General features: G+C 39.0%; 1 protein-coding gene across 2 annotated transcripts in view; it reads right to left on the reverse strand.

Annotated features, from left to right (window-relative positions):
- The window catches only part of LOC112546122 (centromere protein R), a 54,695-nt gene that overhangs the window by 5,817 nt on the left and 28,700 nt on the right, over positions 1 to 20,178 (reverse strand). For both annotated transcript variants that reach the window (XR_012905900.1, XM_075936155.1), the window contains exons 4-7: positions 16,149 to 16,224; positions 11,868 to 11,946; positions 9,008 to 9,101; positions 8,037 to 8,096 (exon numbers count right to left, since the gene is read on the reverse strand). Coding sequence is in view for 1 of the 2 variants with exons in the window: in XM_075936155.1 (XP_075792270.1) it covers positions 8,037 to 8,096; positions 9,008 to 9,101; positions 11,868 to 11,946; positions 16,149 to 16,224 (309 nt within the window). In the remaining variant the exon portion in view is untranslated. The remainder of the gene's footprint in view (positions 1 to 8,036; positions 8,097 to 9,007; positions 9,102 to 11,867; positions 11,947 to 16,148; positions 16,225 to 20,178) is intronic.

The following is a 20,178-nucleotide window of genomic DNA, read 5'->3' on the forward strand; positions in this document are numbered from 1 at the left end:
GGACATGCTATTTTAATGCTGTTTTATTTTTTTAAATTTTTTTTTTGGCTTAATAAGGTTTCTGTTTACATCCAGTTGGATAGACTTGGGTGATGCATGATCTAGGAAAGCAGGGATGGAAAAGAAAAAGGGATAGAAAATAAGATGAATATCTTATTACTGTTATATAATCCATGGTATGCCCACATCTGGAATACTGTGTACAGAAGTGGTCTCCTCATCTCAAAAAAGATATATTGGCATTGGAAAAGGTTCAGAGAAGGGCAACTAAAATGATTAGGGGTTTGGAATGGGTCCTATATGAGGATAGATTAGAGACTGGGACTTTTCAGCTTGGAAAAGAGGAGACTAAGGGGGGATATCATAGAGGTCTATAAAATCATGAGTGGTGTGGAGAAAGTGAATAAGGAAAAGTTATTTACTTGTTCCCATAATATAAGAACTAGGGGCCACCAAATGAAATTAATGGGCAGCAGGTTTAAAACAAATAAAAGGAAGTTCTTCTTCATATAGTGCATAGTCAATCTGTAGAACTCCTTGCCTGAGGAGGCTGAGAAGGCTAGGACTATAACAGAGTTTAAAAGAGAACTAGATACATTCATGGAGGTTAAGTCCATAAATGGCTATTATCCAGTATGGGTAAGGAATGGTGTCCCCAGCCTCTGTTTGTCAGAGGGTGGAGATGGATGGCAGAGAGAGATCGCTTGATCAGTACCTGTTTGATTCACTCCCTCTGGGGCACCTGGCATTGGCCACAGTCGGCAGACAGGGTACTGGGCTGGATGGACCTTTGGTCTGACCCAGTATGGCCGTTCTTATGAGATAATGGTGTCACTTGACTGAGTTTCTTCTTAGTGTGCACATGCTTAAACATGCCACCTGTCACAGACTAAACTTCACCTTTACAAAGGGTGCAGGGGGACAGCACACATATATGAAAGTCCAACGTTCCCCGTTTGGTTGTCGCCAGCCTCAGGCTGCCTGTCCCAGCCCATCAAAGAGTATAAGCAGCAGACTCAGAAATTCCAAAACAGTGCCTGGGTCTGGGCCAAATTTGACAAGGAATTCTGGCCCCACCTAGGTTTGATAAAGTCATTTCACAAATACTGCATCCAGTGGGACTTTACTCCATGTGTACTTGTATCTAGAGCCTTCTACCCACTAAGTAATTTTACTGTTTGCACAAGTAGCCATTAAAAAGCAATTATACTGACAGTTACTTGTATTTAGACTAGGAAAACAACTGAAATCACAGATTGTGTCATCTGTAACGGATAGTAACAGACTGAGATTTAATAGTGAACACTGGATTTCCAAACTGCTGGGGTTTTTGTACTAATTGTAATTTCTGAATTAAAAAAAATCCTCTCTTGTAAGAGCTCTTATTTGCAAGTAATTGCTTAAGAAATCAACTAGTGAAAAGACATGCAAATCACACAGTCTGTAAAAGTATATATACAAAATGTCTCACACACCCTGTGTTAGACTCCACTACATTCATTGAGGTTTGGCCAAGAAACCTCACATGACTTACTATACCTGTCCTAAGTTTGGTTAAGCACTTTTCTTCATGAAGCTAACAAGGAGATGATCAAGTCCCTCCTACTCTCGGCCCGTGGAATATAACAGTCTAGTCTCCTGTCTAGTCTCATTTCTGTTGTTGGGTTTTATATAGTTGGGGGCTTGTGATACACAAGAGGTCAGGGTAGATGACCTCTGGCCTTAAACATTATGGGTATGTCTATACAGCGGGGTTATTCTGAAATAAAGAGCGCGTCCACACTACAAGCATTTTGAAATAATGTCGAGCTGGAGGACTTCTTACTCTGAGTCATGGTAACCCTCATTTTATGAGGAGTAAGGGAAATCAAAGGAAGAGTGCTCTTCCTTCAACTTCCTGCTGTGTAGACCAAAAGCCAAAATAAGCTTTTTTTACTTAAGCTACACAATTGATATACGCTAAAGTTGTGTAGCTTATTCCAACTTTAGCCCTTCTGTGTAGATGTACCCTATGACTCAAACAATAATAATACACATTTTCATAATGTTCAACACCTTTATACGCATAAGTCTTAATTAATACCCCCCCCCAATCTTTTAATAAATACAAACCTAACAAAATTTACCCAACCTTCATCACTGTCAAATCCTGTCTTGGCCACTGCAACTAGAAAAAATGCTACCCAGTGCATACCCTGCTGTGGAAACCCAGTAGGCCAGAGCAGAATTCTAGGAAGTTCACCAGAAAAGCAGAGGTGGAAGGATTGTTGCAGTCTTTGCTCTAATAAAAGCTCCCAGCTAGCAGAGACTGCTTTCTCCAACACGTTCCCCAACTGGATAAGGGAGCTAGACAAGAAACCCAAACTAAAGTCCTTGGGGTATCAGCGCATAGGCGTGCATGACAGTTGCTTGAATACTGGGTACAAATCCTGCCCTGCAGCTTCTATGGGATGGCAGAAGTTCCCAACTACAGAAAAAAGGACAGGATCTTTCCAAGGCCTGTCTCCTGTCCCCTCCCACTCCTCAATTGGACTGCTCTGAAACATTTACACATCTAAAAAGAAGAGAGAAAAAATGTTCACCTGTCAGGTGCTATAAAACCAATCTTCTACTAAATGTGCCAGAATAATTTTTCTTCACCTCAACCACAGTTAAAACCTTCAGTCTATTCATTACTGTCTTTTTATAGTATTTTTATTTAATAAAACCTATTAAGACTACCATACAAATCTCTTTACTTATGCTTTTATCTTTTAACTGATCAATTTTTATATTGCTGACATCCCTTCTTCACCACTTGCTCATTTAAAAATTCATAGTATATGAGCTATGTCTCTGGAGAAAATGTCTATAAAATTTGTTACAGCTGGCAAATGTGTATGAGTCAGTGATAGCACATGACTAAATGCTTCACAGAAAATAAAATTTGTTTCTGTAGTAAGCAGAACTGTTTAAATGTTATTTATTTTTATGTTTCAAAGAAAATATATTGTGAAGTGCTGCATTGATTTAATACACAACAATGTCTGTGTACACGCTGTACAGGGAAAATTTATGAAACCTTTGCACAACTCCTTTAATTGAATTTTCCAAATCTCTCACCACACACAAATAATCAATATCTTCTGCAGAGAAAACCAGTCAGAATTATTACAGTCTTTCTTTTCAATTTTGTTGTCATCAGCACATACAGAGCACCTGGATATTTGTAATGTCTGGATAGAAAGTTATTTACACCTCTTAAACGTAAGATTGCTATTAAGTGAGTTCAAACTGTTTCTTTATTTAAAATAATTATATTCCTAGGAGATTACAGACAGAGTATTTATAGCCATGTGGAAGTTGTTATACATATTCATATTGTAATGAATCAGTAGTTCTTTTTAATTTTTCATTAGGCTTCGTATTCTAAAGTCTCAATTGGCCAGATTATTTTAAAAATTGATTCTGAAAAAAGTAGATAGGAAAATAGGGAATAAACAAAGGTGTGAAAGTTCTTGAATCCATATGGTTGATACCCACATAGAGAAGGTAAGTTGACAGTCTAGTATATACATATGTCTGAAGTCTAATAGCTGTGTGTCTCGTGCATTTCTGTCAGCCAACAGTTAATAGCTTAATATTTCATCTGCATAGCACAGGATGTTAAATCATCGGAGAAGTTTATGACTTACTCCCCAAAAAGTTCATGTCTCTGACCTCAGACTTTCATACCTTCCAAATTTCAAAATGTATTTTATATTTTCACTCTAAGGTACACATGCAACACAGTAAAACCAGAGCCTGTTGGGAAATTTTTTTAAACAATGAAGAAAGAAAATATAATACACCATGAGTCAAAAAAAACTGTCTACAATCTTACACATCAATGGTATTTCTCTCATGGACAAAGTTAGTTTCTCACTTCAACCAAGACAGACACTTGAACCTACAACAATTCAATGGCACTATAGAATTTGGACACTGGTCTAGACACTTATTGCCTTCTTCAGCCTGTAAGGCCATCAAATTTTCCATAAGTATAATTCCAAGCTAGGAGGACAATGACACTTGGATGGATCACAAAAAGATGTATTCAAGCTTCGGCAAAGAAACCACTTTTATCCACAAAATGCAAGTTACAATGAAACAAAAATCTTTGTTGTGCATGAAATAGAACAGCATTAAAGACTTAAGTATGAAAACAAATAGAATGAAGGGAAACTGATCTTGTTACTAAAGAAATCCCTTTACAGATGGTTTGCTCTTTATAGTCTATTGTGTAAGTGCAGAATAATGTCCAGATAGTTTAGACCAGGGGTGTCCAAACTTTTTTCAAAGAGGGCCAGATTTGAAGAAGTGAACATGCGTGAGGGCCGTCCCCGCACTCTCAGCCCCAAGGCGGAGGGCCCGCAGGGTCGGAGGTGGGCGGAGAGCGCAGGGCACGCCGGCCTCACGGTGGCCCGGGGGCAGGGCGAACCCACAGCCGAGCGGGGGAGCGGGGCTGCGGACGTGCCCTAGAGGGCAGGCTCTAGGACCGCGGAGGCCATGGGCAGCGGCGGCACGGCCGGAAGCAGCGCGCTGGACGCGCCAGTTCAAAAGAGCGCCGGGGAGCCAGGAGAGGGGGAGGAAGCGGGGGCCGTATTAAATCGGAACACGGGCCGCAATTGGCCCGCGGGCCGGACTTTGGACATGCCTGGTTTAGACTGAGCAGTGAGTTTGAGCAACTGTAGTCTGGTATCAACTGATGGTTGAGAACATGATGTTTAAGAATTTACGTACAAGTGACAGAAAAACCCAGTTGGAGCAGTTTGCACTGCTTGCATGCAGGAGCAGTTATTTGTTTTCTTGTCAGCCTCCTCTGGTATATAAGGTATAACTAACCAGAGACAAGAAAACTACCATCCACCTTGTGAGGTACAGCAAGACTGGAGGCTAACAGGAACTTGAAATCATCTAGACTGATATCTCATACAGTTTTAACTTCCTTAGTTGCACATACCTGTTCCCATGTGGTTAAGTTAAAGAGTGACTTGTTCACCTGAAAACCAATATTGTTAGTGTTTTTGTAGGGAGAGGGGAAAATTGGTTCCATTGCCCTGAACAAAAATAGGGAGGAGTTAAAACTTCCTTATTGGTGTCAGGGAAGAGTAATACCAAATTTACCTAACTTCTTGCAAGCATGAGTACCTGGAAAATGGGCTCATTTCCCTATTTGAATGTAGCCTATGAATTAAAGTTCTGAATATAGTTTTCTTAACACTGTAAATATATGATCATCTGAGAATATTTAGCCAGAAGACTCTCTACTGAGCCTTGCAGAACACAACAGACTCATTCATGGGCATGGTTTGTGCTCATTTTAGTGCTACAATGTTTTTCTTCTCAGGAAATGTAGAGAAACTATTAATATTTTGTAACTGCCAGCTAAAGTTGCTTCACTGTTTTGAATTTTATCATCAGTCCTCTAAATGCTGAAACTGTTAAGCATTCTTTAAAATATGCACAAAGCAACCTATATATTTATTCTCACCATACACAAAGCATGTTTTGGACTGCAGCAAGCTGATGAGATTTCATCTCTTGGCAGCTGCTCTAGAGTTTGCTTACATTTTATTCAAAAACATTTTGTTTACTGTAAATGCTAGTCATGGACCAACAATGATGCCATTTTTTATGCTGATCACACAAAATGATATACTGAGTCCTACATAATGCTGCTCATTGACTAAGGAATTTTCTGTATTAAGTTGTTTTAAGCAGAGGTTGTTTATGTAAAGTAAATAAATTTCATGCCTCACCATGTGATGATAATGTGACATTCCAGCTGTATCAAGCCACAGAATAGTCATAGGTTTCAAGTTTTGAGCATAACTAATTAAAAATAATTATGAAAAAACCACATCCAAAACTAAAAGGGCAAAATAAAATAAAAAAATCTCCAAATACTTTCTTTTATCACACATTTTCTTTGCTCCTCTTTTTCCCATATTTTTAAAGACAGCACAATGAAGCTTACTTAGTCCTTGTTGAAGTGGAATTAAAGTGATTAAAGTTGTAACTACATTAAAGTTGTTTAACTTAAAGTGGTAGCTATGCTTCTGTCCTACTTTCAGACAACGAATTCAGATTCAGGGTGAAAAAAATGTTGTCTAATGAGCATGATAAGTTGGCATGGACTATCTTCTGTAGCACAAATGGGCCCATACATTGGTTTCACTGTGGCAGCTAAAAAGCATTTCACAAGAGAGACACCAACTGCCTGTCAGCAATGGCCCAAGATGCTCTCTATTGGTTTTCACTTTGCACAAATGGTTTAATTCCTCCCCCCTCCCCACACACACACACAAAAGGGAGTTGCAGCTAGTTCCTTTTCTCTCTTAGTCTCTTCCGAGTGAGCAAGAGTGTCTTGAATTAAGATTTTTTTTCCACTGTAGGAGGAGAATTTGCTATAGCAGAAAGCATAGGGACCTGCAGCTAAGAAGCAATCCATGCTGATTTGATGGGTTGGTATCTAGAACAGTTTCTGTGGGTTAGGAACTTAAAATAGACAAAAAGTTTAGTTTCTTTTGCAATCACAACACAGGATAGTAGAAATTCCCTCATTTTATTTTTTTCAATTATACTTGTCTAAATTTAAATTAATTGAAACATGTCTTTCGTGTCTTACACTTTATCAGTCATCAGAAAATAATGGATACTTGATTCGGAGGTGGAATAGGAAGAACACATGTAGGGCACAGGCAGTAAATTACTAATGGCTACAGTGTTTCATCAGATTATTTATCTACCAGGGAATTTCAGAAGTCCATGAAACTCAAAGAACCTAGGTTCATATCTGGCTTTACCCTTCATGTTATTAGAAACTACTACTCCCCTAGTGAGACTCCAATCATACCTGTCTGTAAGATGCTTAAACAGGAGGGCAGTAGGATTATCTCCATTTTACAGATATGAAAACAAGGCACAGAGAGGGGCAGTTACTTGCCTAAGGGCACTAATCCAACCAGTGGCAGTGCCCTGGAAGACAGAACCTAGATCTCTGAGTCATAATCCAGTGTTCTATTCCTTTCATCACTTGACTCGGTCACGTCTTTCAGGATCGGCATAAAGGCCCAGTGATGAGATGGTAAATCACTGGTTTGCAGAGTGCAGTTGTTGTTACTTTGATGGCGCCACTGCTGCTCCAAAGATTCCTGCTACATCAAGTGCCAAGCGCTTTCCAGAAAAGAAAATCCTTTAATTGGTCGTCATTTCATCTCCTCAAAGTTATGACAAGTTTGCAATAGTCCTATAGTGACACTTTTTCTCATCTTAAAGATGACATTGGTCTATTGCTATAACAGCCCATAGTCAGTGGTACATTAATACATACTCACTCAGTTCACACCATTTCTTTGCTTTGAACTCACCATTTATTGCAGTTAAAGTTCTTAACACTTTTCTTTCTCTACCCTACAGAAGTATTGATTCTCGTGAACTAGGACACAATCTCATTCTTTTTCTGCTGTAGTTTCAATTGTATTTTTAATCAGCTTAGTCAGAATTTTTATCTGCCAGAATAAGAGTTATGAAATGATGTAATGTTTAGTATTTCAGTGTCCTCAAGAGTGTACTAGTAACCTCATAACAGAGATAAAGCAATATGGTCTCTGAAGCAAAAAGATGCAAAGAAAGTTGCGTGTGATGGAAGACGAGGATGAATAATGGCAACTGGTAGATAGTATGTTTATAAATAAAAAGGCTAAAGGGCATGACTAACTTCAATGGCCTTTAGATAAGGCCCCAATGCATTAATACTTAACTGCCCTCCTTATGCATTGTTTCTTCAATAAGAACTTCTGCGTACAACAAAACAGCTAAAAAGAAACAAAGTTTCAAAGAACATAAAAGAAAGATTAGTTTAGCCTATATATAGGAAGGAAACACAAATCTGATATGGTTCTTTGCTAAAGGTTATTTGAAGACTTTCAAAAGGAAGTCAGTGAAAGGAGCCCAATGATGGCTATTAACCATCAAAGCAGATGCTACATAACAAATTTAAAAATAAATATTACCTCGGGCAGGATGGTTTGCATTACTCCTTTTCAGCAGCTTCAGTTTTTCTGCTTCAGTCACTAATGAATAAAACACATTTAAAGGTCAAGAACACTTTACACTAAAGATTTTAATGAAAGCAGCTAAAGACAAGATACCTTTTCTTTATCCCCTCACGCAGATGGACTTTTTAAAAGATATTAAAACCAGCACACATTGTTGGCTAAAACTCATAATAAAAAATAATCTGAAAAATCCAAGCTCAGTGTCTCAAATTAGTGCTTCTGTTCCACCCATTATTTTTCTTACGCTCTCACTTGATGCTAACATAACATTTTGTCTCAAGATCAGAGAAATAGTTCTTTCCTTTTACTGTTAGCAGAAATGCTTGCATGCCACAAAGATCTGACATCTTGTTTGCTAAGTCCAGGAGGCTGATGTAATGCCCTATCTCAGTGGGTTTCAAACTGTGGGACTAGATCCCAAAGTGGGTCATGACCCCATTTTAATGGAGTTACCAGGGCTGGCTGGCTGAGGCATGCTGGGATCCAGAGTTGAAGTCGAAGCCCAAAACCCACTACTCAGGGCTGAAGCTAAAGCCCCAAGGGCTTCAGTCCTGGACAGTGGGCTGAGGATGAAGTCCTTTGGGTTTGGCCCCCTGGCTGGGGCAGTGGGACTCATTCAGCTTCAGGCTTTGGCTTCAGGCTCCTGTCCTGGGAGTTAGGTAGTAATTTTTATTGTCAGAAGGGGGTAATGGTGCAGTGAAGTTTGAAAGTTTGGGCCTATCCTGAACGTACTTGCTTTGGTTAGTAAAGTAAGCATAAAGACACTTAAACACTAGCATCCTGTTTACAAAAATGCTATTTGTATTGCTGCACCTAATATTAGTGACTGTAGTATTGTAAAATTCAAAATTAGCATATTTATTATGAAATCTGATCCATGTTATTTGTTAAATAATAGTAAAGGGGTTAAAACTGTTAAAGCTTACCTAGCGCTTTGGTCTTTTGCACTTCAGCCTTCAAGTTACAGGCAGAGTCTGAGACACCAAAAATATTTTCAAGCTCTCCACTGCCCTCTAGAGCCTGAAAGTAGAATTAAAAACAATATTACTGTAATTCTATTCCTAAACCCAGGCAACATACAGAGTGAGAAAAGGTAGGTGAAATAATATTTTCTATTGGACCAACTTCTGTGAGAGAGACAAGCTTTCAAGCTTACACAGAGTTCTTCTTCAGCTATTATCTCACCTACTTTGTCTCTCTAATGTCCTGTCACCAACACAGCTACTGCCCTGCATAATCAGTCTAACAAACATTTTCAATTCAACTTATAATTAACCTACCCCAGCAAAGGGTGAAATTTTCATAAGCACCTAAGTGAATTAAGTGAGTGAAAGGCACTGGGACTTAAGCTCCTAAATAAATAGTTCCATTTTCAAAAATGACCTTGTGTACTTTTAAATGCGTCTGTTATTTTTGCTTCATTTATATATTTTCAGCTTTTTCAATAGAGAGAGTCACATCTGATTCCCAGAAGAGCAATTCTGGTATGTGTATGAATGTGCCTTAATGTGTTAATAAAGAAAGAATTTCTATCAAGCTTTTAAGATTCTCTTCTACATGGTCTTCAGCTTTAATAAAAAAACCTAAAAATCCCCACTGTATCTATTAAACATTCACATTCCTGTTGCTAATGTAACTGGTTAACCAGGAAGGCTGTCTGTGATGGGCCTGAGTGCCTCGCAGGCAGGGGCTGCTCCAACCAGGACACAGCAGCAGCCTCTGCCTGTGGGGTTCCCTGGCTGCTCCAGGCAGGGGCTGCTCTGGCCGAGATGCTGGAGTAGCCCCTGCCTTTGGACGGAGGGAAGATAGGGGGTTGCTCCAGCCCAACAGTGTGACCACCGCAGCCAGTCTACAGTGACATCCCCCCATCTATCCTCCCCTTAAATTGGTTAACCAGTTAAATGATACGTTTAACAGGGTAACCAATAAAACAGGGCTTTACGTCCCTAATTTGCAAGACCAAGATTTTATTTTTAAAGGCATCTGAAAAAGCCAAATTGAAATACTCTTTAACTAAAAAGATTTCAAAAACAGTGCAAGGGTGGCAATCTAAATACATCTTTTTGAAACAATAGTGGCAGCCTGCATATTTTAAGTAAAATAAATCAAAACAATAATTTGAACAGGCAGAATTATTTCTGAGTATATTGACGTATGTGAGAGCTCTTTCATGAATTGATTCAGTGTGCACAACATTTTACAGACTGTATCAAAAGCTGACATATTAACAATTAATTGAATTGTATGATCACTTCAACCTAAACAGGTGTTTAATTTTTAATTCCTTACAGGAGTAGGACTGACAGAAATTAGGATTAGATGACAAGGACTGGATCACCTGGTAATTGCCCAGGTCTGTTCATTCCCACTAAACTAGTAGCCACTGTCAGAAGACAAGCTAGTTGGACCATTCTTATGGTCCAGATAGCAAATTTACCTATGTTGCTTGGATCTGTAATTCAGCAATTCTATCAAGTGTATTTTGTTTCTTCATCACTATAAACTCCTATCATTCAATATGTTTTAATAAAAAAAGGGCTAGAGTCAATTTGGTTTCCAATAACATTTTCTTCTAATTTTTAAACCTTAAGCATTGATTTAGCTGTTCCAAAACAGCCCATTACTCCAAATTAATCAGTTTTATCTCTTTTCTGTAAAGTTTATTAAGATGCAATCCTATTCCAGGTTCATCCTATTTTTCTTCCTCATCTTGGTTCAGTCTCTTATCATTTCCTCAGTTATGTCAATTTTGAGGACTGTGTTTCTGTCTCATTTCTGTTTGGCTGGATAAGAAGCAATTCCATTTCAGGCAGATCTAAACCATTATGTTACTTTAAGTTATGATAAGAGGAAGCTGCACACTGAATTTGGCAATCCTAGCTCTTACCGTTCAGTAGGGATGTTAGATATCGTATAATTAGCAGTTACACGACTATCCAATAGTCCCCAGAGCAGGGTCGGCAGCCAATGTGTTCCCGGCCCCACTCCTGGGGAGAACCCCTGCTACGTTGCGCTGCTGCCTCTGTACCAGCTGCCTGCTGCGTGGGGTGGCAGAAGCCCCTGTCCATAGGGGATCTATACTCCCTGTGGACAGAGGCCCACCACTGACAGAGGCTGCTTTGTGGCAGCCTTCCCTAACCCCCCGATAGAAGAAGCAGTGCGGAGTTGGGGAGGCAGGTGGCAGCAAGGGAGGGGGCGAAGGTGTGTAGTCAATAAGATTAACCGATGATTTTAGGCTTATCGGTTAATTGTGTAATTGTCTACATGATGACATCCCTACCATTTAAGAGTTCTTGATTACCAGACAGACATACTCTCTAAAATATACAGTACATTCATTCTACAAAGCAATAATTTACAAGATTAACTGTCAATGCAAGTTAGTAATGACCTTATGCTGTGCAATTTGCATACAACCTAGACACCAGGATACAAGTTAAGAACAGTCGATTTGGCTCACTGGTTTAGAGGTATGAATTTTTCTCTTGCTGTGGGATTTGTTTCTGCTTCAAATTGTGGACAAGCAAAGATATTACCGTGTTATGCAGGAGGTCATACTTAGTCGGTGCAAGTGTACTCTGAAAAGTGACTTGGTGAAAAAAAAGTGACTTGGTGCCATGAGCTTCTCTATTTGTGTCTCAATGATTTTCAGTCAAATCTGTTCAATTTATATGTAGCTTTCTTTTCTTGCCTTTAAGTCTCAAAGACTACTTTATACAGCATTTCATTTTCTTCAAGTTTCTTTTTAAAATACATCAAGAAAATTAAAGCCAGTGGAAAACAGACCTGTAAACTTGTTAAGCTTTGTCTCATTTTCAGAAATCTCAACAATGATTTTTCAACTTCAGATTGCAACATCATAAACCTACAAAAAAGAAATAAAAGTGAAATGATTTAAATCAATGATATTGACGACATCCACTGGGAATAATCATTTAAAATGTCTTTTTAGGCCCCCTTCCCCCTCCCCAGACAACCGTAATACCACTATCTAAACAATAGTTTTTCCAGATAACTAGTTCTCTACCAAATTCACAGTACATTTTGGTCAATTTCATGGTCATAGAATTTTAATAAATGTCATGCCATTAATAAATGGGACACACCCAGCTGCAGTAATTGCAGGCTCTCTGACCAGCCACTGCGTGAACCAACAATAGAGAAGCTATAGCCAAGACAACCCCCAGCTCTGCAGACATGCAGTTCCTCCTCTCTCGCATTAGTGAATAAACCAAAAATTATACTACCTTGCACTGCACAGGGAACTGTATAGCATACATTCATAGAGTTCACACACACACCTCCAATATGGAGAGGACATGCAATAGTCCCTGCCCCTTGAATTAAGATTCCCAAGCATTTCATTTCAAACGTAATGGTTTAGATTAAAACATAAAATAAGTTTATTAATCAGAAAAAGATAGATTTTAAGTGATAACCAACAGATTTAAGCACAATACCTAATAAATGAACAAAAATGCAAACTAAGCTTACCATACTAGAAGGATAGGACTTGAATTGACAATCTCTCACTGTGACTGATGACACAACCAGACTTGCAGATTCTTAAGGCACAAGATGCACTTGCTTTGCATCTTGGGATCTCTATCCCTGTTCCAAGTCCTTTTCTATCTGAAGTAGTAGCCATTATAGTGACTACTGCTATAGTGAACTAGCCACTCAACTGGCCAAACAGCCACATGTGGCTAGTGTGTTGAACATCATGGTCTTAGCTGTTCTGTTATGGGGGAGTGAAGAACAACTGATGATGTCACGCTTTGCCTTAGATAACTGTAGCCTATTTCCCTTTCCCACAAACCCTTTCCCACAAACTGAGCTTGGAATAAAACACCCAAGATGAAGTTCCATGTCATATGGCCTAGTCACATGCCCTTGCATGCCTTGCTGAGTCACAGCAGCCATTACTTAACAGGCTGTCTGGAGCATTCTTATGAATGTTCACCCAGTAGGGGATATGCTTTTCCTAAGGTCTATTGTTCTTTCTAATGGCCCTTTACATTGAATAAGCCCTTCACAACCACCTATCTAGACTGGAAGCAATGATTACATGTGAAATACACAGTCATATTCATAACTTCAGATAAAAAATGATACATCATACAAATAGGATAATCATAACTTTTCCATGACACCTTACATAACTTATCTTGTACAAAATGGGTCATAATCAGGGCTCGACAAATTATACAATCTACTCGCCCATGGCGAGTAGATTGTAACCCAGAAGAGCCAGGTTCGGGCGATCTGCGCATGCAATAATTAGATCAGAACAAAATTACTAGGATGAACATGGGGTGTAATGTTACAGAACTAGCCATCAAATGTATGCAAATTGCAATTTTTAAAAAGGTTTATAACATGGCCAAATCTGGATATATTTTTACAGAGGCAGCAAAATTCACATCGCTGACATAAAAGCCATTCCCTGCCAAATTGGAAGGCCTTGCTCCAAAGCAAGGAGGCAACAGAAATTTTCAAAGAAAAGTTCTCCTAGCATTTATCATAGGCACAACATGTTCCTTCTCCAACTTCATTTTTGAAAACAGATGAACCATTTTGGATGAAATTTCCCCCCAATTGATATCTCCGACAGATATCTGGTATGGAAAATTTCAACCAAATTTTTAAAGTTTGGTAAAATTATAAGCAACAGAAAATAGTTTATAATAGGCAATGCCAGGCAATTTTAATATGTATTACACTACCAGCTCGCGCTCTCTCTCTCTCTCTCTCTCTCTCTCTCTCTCTCTCTCTCTCTCTCTCTCTCTCTCTCTCTCTCTCTATATATATATATATATATAAAATCAACTCTGACTTCAATTCAGCAAAACACTTAAGCATTCCTTCCTTATAAAATCATAGAAGATTTGGGTTGGACGTGACCTCAGGAGGTCATCTAGTCCATCTCCCTGCTCAAAGCAGGATCAAGCCTAATTAAATGGTTCCAGCTAGGGCTCTGTCAAACCAAATCTGGAAGGATAGAGATTCTACCACTTCTGTAGGTAACCATTCTAGTGCTTTACCACTCTGCTAGTGAAATAGTTTTCCCTAATATCCAATAATAATAATCTTCCCCATCACAACATGAGACCATTGCTTCTTGTTCTGTCATCTGTCACCACTGATAATAGCTTAGCTCCATCCATTTTGGAACCCACTTCAGGAAGTTGAAGGCTGCTATCAAATCCCACCATAATCTTCTCTTCTGCAGACTAAATAAGACCAGTTTCCTCAGCCTATCCTCATAAGTTATGTGTCCTAGCCATCCTAATGATTTTTGGTGCCCTCTGTTGGGCTCTTCCATTTTTTCACATCCTTTCAGTAGTGGGGGACCCCCAGAATTGAACACAAAACTCCAGATGCAGCCTCAACAATGCTGAACAGAGGGGAATGATTACTTCCCTCGATTTGCTGGCAATACTCCTCCTAATGCAGCCCAATATTTCATTAGTCTTCTTTGAAACAAGGGCACACTGTTGACTCTCATCCAACTTCTCTTCTACTATAGTCCCCAGGTCCTTTTCTACAGAACTGCCGCTTAGCCAGTTGGACTTCGGTCTATGATAGTACTTGGAATTCTTCCTTCCTAAATGCAGGATTCCACACTTGTCCTTGTTGAATCGCAGCAGATTTCTTTGGGTCCAATACTCCAATTTGTCTAGGTCACTCTGGACCCTATACCTATCCAACAACATATCTAATAGTGTCATCCATGAACTTGCTGAGGGTGCAATCCATCCCATCATCCAGATCATTAATGAAGATATTGAACAAAACTATCCCAGGACCGACCCCTGGGGCACTGTGCTTGATACTGTCAACTAGACATCGAACCATTGATCACTACCCCTTGAGCCTAATGATCTAACCAATTTTTTATGCACTTATAGTCCATTCATCCAAGCTATACTTCTTTAAGTTGCTAGCAAGAATACTGTGGGAGACAATATCAAAAGCTTTGCTAAAATCAAAGTATATCATGCCCACCGCTTTCTCCACATCTACAGAGCCAGTTATTTTATCACAGCAGGCAATGCTGAGTATTCCTGATCACCTTCCTTTCCTCCAAGTGTTTCAAAATTGATTTCTTGAGGCTGACCAGTCTAATACCCTGGATTCTCCCATTACCCCCTTTTAAAGGACGTGCACTAGATTTGCCTTTCTCCAATTGTTCGGGAGCTCCCCAGAATGCTATGAATTTGTAAAGATGAACAACAACTTTGCAATCACAGCTCTCTCAGCACTCTCAGATGCATTAGATCCGGCCCCACAGACTTGTGCATGTCCAGCTTTTTAAATAATCGTTAGCCTGTTCTTTCACCACTGAGGGCTGCCCTCCTCCTCCCGCTACTGTGCTGTCCAGTGCACCAGTCTGAGATCTGACCTTGTCTGTGAAGACTGAAGCAAAAAAAAACATTGAGTACTTCAGCTTTTTCCACATCATTTTATTACAGTAATGGCCTTATGCACTTCTTATGTGCCATCCTATTTAGCAAAGCACCTGAACAGCCACCTAACTTGACATATCCGCTTAAGTGCTTTGCTGAATTGAGGCATATAAACATCCATTACTGTCAGAAGACACATGTATTAAAGTGAATTTGTAGCAAGACAAACAAGATTGTTATGGGAAAGCTTTAGCAAAACAAATATATATTTGAAGTTAGAGCCATGTCCCATTGTGCTGAAAGCTATCAAACACTAAAATCTGGTAATGCGTCTTTGCCACAAGCAATGCTTCCAGAAAAATCTAAAAAGCTTGCACAAATGAAACAGTTTGGAAAATATCAAAACGCAATCCTTTGTGTACCTTAATTATAGTATTGCCATTATGGGTGGGATTTCTAATAATGGTACAGGACTTAGCTTATCAAATCCCATTGAAAAGTCAATGTCCAACTCCCTTAGCTACTTATGAAAATCCTACCTTGTACAATCTCAAGTATAAAGGAACAATCATTCTAAGTTTTTTCTCTCTAAGGAAATAGTCACTTGTCTCATAACTGAAAATGATGCTATTTTATCGCCACATACTATTATACTTACTTATCATCCTTTTCTGTTAGAGGCTGCCCTCTTCCGGATAAACTGATTTCTGAGTCAGTCAGCTCAACACTGTCTCCTAAGGTAAATATTAAAGAAATAAACAACAATACAGATAAAAATGAAACAGATGTACAGTATAGACACTGTTTGAAGCTGTAGGAAGAAGAGGTGTTAGCATACATCCTGACTACTGAGAAATCTCTTGAAAATAGTTCGCTCATGAAACAAGAGTGACTGTTCCATGAACCAACACACAACATATTTTTATTTGCCACCTCAGTGGCTTCTGTAACTTTTAGAAATAGGCAGCTTGGAACTTCAATATCAGTGACTGGAATCTGGTAGGGTTCTATCAGAAATTAGAAGAGCAAAAACTGTCGAACGTCTCTCTATATAAAAAAAGTTTTTCCTGCTGAGCGACAGAATGATGTCATCAGACTCTCTGGCTGCGAAAGCGGCCAGAGGGGGAGTTGGCAAGGTAGCAAGCAGTGGGCATAGCCCCCTAGTCTTGTTTAAGAATAGTTTTCAAAATACAGCATGTTGAAGAACAATCTTTGACTATAAAGCATTGCTGTGACCGAGAAGTAAAACCTTCACTTTCTTTAACAAGAAAGCATGTGCCTGTACCCTAATCCCTGTCTTGTAACTATAAGGCGACGATGAAACTTCTTTCCAAATGCTCTGACACAGTACATTGATATTATAGTATTCTAGCTGAGTGCCTGTCATACGATAGGGCATGATCAATAAATCATATGCTAGTTGACAATACTGCATGCAAAGTCATATTTCTGTATTTCAATATATAGATTCTTAGAATGTTATATAAATTGTTAGAGTGTTTGCATGTTTCTGTCAGGAAATAGGAGAGAAGGGGAAGAGAGGGGGAAAATCACCAGAAAACTCTACTTCTATGGCTTTGCTAATTAAACTTGAGAGCTCAGATGTGGTGCAAAGAAAACAAACTGCCTTTTCGGTGAGAAATCTGTATGGCTTACAGAGATGCCAGCTGAGCAATTATATAGATCACGAGCTTTAGACTGTTGTACTGTACATTCAGATCAATTTAACTGGGAAAAAGTTTTTCAATTGAACAATCAAATAGACAAATTTAGAAAACTACTGTAGTACTTACTAATCAAGGAGGAGCAGATGTAGTTATATGCTGGAGCTATTTGGATAGCCATATACAAATGCCAAGAAACATACAGTATACTTATACTGAGTGACAAATCCCCCCCCACCTTAATCAAATACTCTATGTAAATTTCCTTTTGGTATATTTTCACAATATTTCTGCCAATACCACTTTATGAAAAAGTTATACCTGAGCAATATTAGAAAAACATTTTGTACTATAAATCAATTTCTGCACTGGCTTTCTAAGAAGTATTACATTAGTCTGAGCACCAGGAATCACTGAATAAAGATATGCCCTGTGAGATTTCATTACATTGATGGCAAAATATACAATACATCTTTAATGTGTTTAATTTCACTTCCATGCACTTCAGGTGGAGAGCAAGTAAGGAGCTGTATGATTATTCTCTCGCTCTCACCAATTATTTATTCTGAAGGTTTTATAGAAACCCACCATGATGCTTTCATAACAAAGAAATAATTGCATGAGGATCAAAAGTTCTCAAAGGCAGAAAGCTCTCAAACAACCAGACCCAATATAGTGTTATCTGGAGTCACAGTCTCTTCAAAAATGAAATTCTGTCCAGATAAAATAGTGTCTTCACTTCTGATTGTCCTTGGACCAGTGATGAGGGCAAGGGGATGGTGCTCCAATAGAAAAATTGTGCTAAATGGCAACAGAGATCTCTCTTCCCCCATCATTCTTGTTCTTATGTCAGCTGACCTGACTGCTCAGACAGTGAATACATTTTATATAAATATGACTTAAAGCTCATTGACAAAAGGATAAAAAGAGAGCCCTTTTTATCATATCTTCAACCATATTAAAGACTATCATCACTATAAACCTCAATTAACTTGTAGTTCAGAGATTTCATTTTGTTATTTACATACGGCCTTAGAAATACATAGCATTTTATGTATGTGCAGGAAAAAAGTCCCTGCTCAAAGGATCTTATTGGGTAAAACAGATTGATAAAACACAGATTATAAAAGGATTAGTGTAAGAGTGGCAGGAGACTGCCCTGGAAAGGATACTAGTGATAGAAGAATAAGTGGAAGGATTAAGTTTTAAGGAAGGACTTCATAGAGGAGGAGAAGACAAAGTCATAAAAATAAGAATATTTAAGCTAAATTTAAGTTCAGGAAAAATAAGTTTGAATCCATATGACTTCAATAGGTTTTGATTCATGTACAAACTCAGATCTTCTATTTAAAGGTTCACATCCTCTTTTTTCCTATTTGCCTAGAGAGAAGGGGAATAATAGGTTTATGGTGACTTGGGGCCCAAAAGCAAAGAGACTTTTGTCTTGTTGAATATAACCAGTTTCCATAGTAGAAGACAATTCCTTCTCTTTACTGTAGTTTTCAAGGAAATAATTACTAAAAAAATCCTCCCCTTGGGGTTCGTGTTATTAGGACTATGCCTCAAAAAAGTGCAATATTGCATCTCATATAAATCCATAAAGTGTATATGCAGTTTCCATGTACTAAAGTCAGATTCCTGGAAAGAAACCTGAAGATATTTAGGATACAGATCTCCAACAATGTAATTAATAAAGCCAGGATCCTAATATTTGTGTCTCTCTCTCTCTCCATTTATAAACCCCTTACAGAACAGATGCCTTCTGGCAGGAACTAAAAGTGGTAATTCATGACAGCGGTGCTCTGACTAATTCAGCCTACATAAGCAGCAACAAGTTAAACACTGCAATGGCCTAGATTCCAGCAACAATCACAGACTATCTCTTCCTCTATGTCCCTTTGGGTACGTCTAGACTACAGGCTTCTGTCGACAGAAGTTTTGTCAACAGATACTGTCAACAAAACTTCTGACGACAAAGAGCGTCTAGACTACATTGAGTTCTGTCAACAAAGCAAGCTGCTTTGTCGACATGGTAGTGTGGACGCAAAGGACAGTTTACATGCAATAACACCTTCTGTCGACAGAAACTCTGTCGACAGAAGGCGTTATGCCTTGAAAAATGAGGTTTACCAGCGTCGACAAAACTGCAGCGTTCTGTCGACATTATGTCGACAGAACTCATTGGTAGTGTGGACGCAGGTATAGTTTTGTCGACAAAAGTCCACTTTTGTCGACAAAACCCTGTAGTCTAGACACACCCTTTAGTCGCAGACTAGCAGAATACTTCAGCTGTCTGTCCCAAAGGCTGAACTTGAAAGCACTGTATACAGAGCAGTGTCTCCTCAACTGTGAGCCCTCAGCTCTGGAATTTGCTCCCAACAAATATCCATCAAAGCCAATCCTTGTCACTTTTGGGTGCAATGTAAGATTTCTCCTTGTTTAGGCTCTCTCCTAATCACTGGACTTTGTCTTCCAAATCAACTGGTCCCCTGATTAAATTGTCACTTGGATCTGCCATTCATTAAGAAGTGATGATGCAAGGTATTTTTTTTTTTTTTTTTTTTCCAGGATAGCACTTAAAAAAAACCTAGTTATGTTATTGGTGCCTAGACAGTAATGGATGCCTTAGAAGCACCTGTTATGCAAGACGGCTACGTCTACACTGGCCCCATAAAACGGAATAGTCATGCAAAGCAGGTAAGTCAGAATAGGGAAATCCGCAGGGGATTTAAATATCCCCCGCAGATTTAAATAAACATGTCCGCCGCTTTTTTTCCGGCTTGGGGAAAAGCCGGAAAAAAGCGTCTAGACTGGCACGATCCTCCGGAATAAAGCCCTTTTCCGGAGGATCTCTTATTCCTACTTTCAAAAGGGCTTTATTCCGGAGGATCGTGCCAGTCTAGACGCTTTTTTCCGGCTTTTCCCCAAGCCAGAAAAAAAGCGGCGGACATGTTTATTTAAATCCGCGGGGGATATTTAAATCCCCCGCGGATTTCCCTATTCTGACTTACCTGCTTTGCATGA

Source organism: Pelodiscus sinensis, chromosome 9 (assembly GCF_049634645.1).
Source record: "Pelodiscus sinensis isolate JC-2024 chromosome 9, ASM4963464v1, whole genome shotgun sequence".
Classification (NCBI taxonomy): domain Eukaryota; kingdom Metazoa; phylum Chordata; order Testudines; family Trionychidae; genus Pelodiscus; species Pelodiscus sinensis.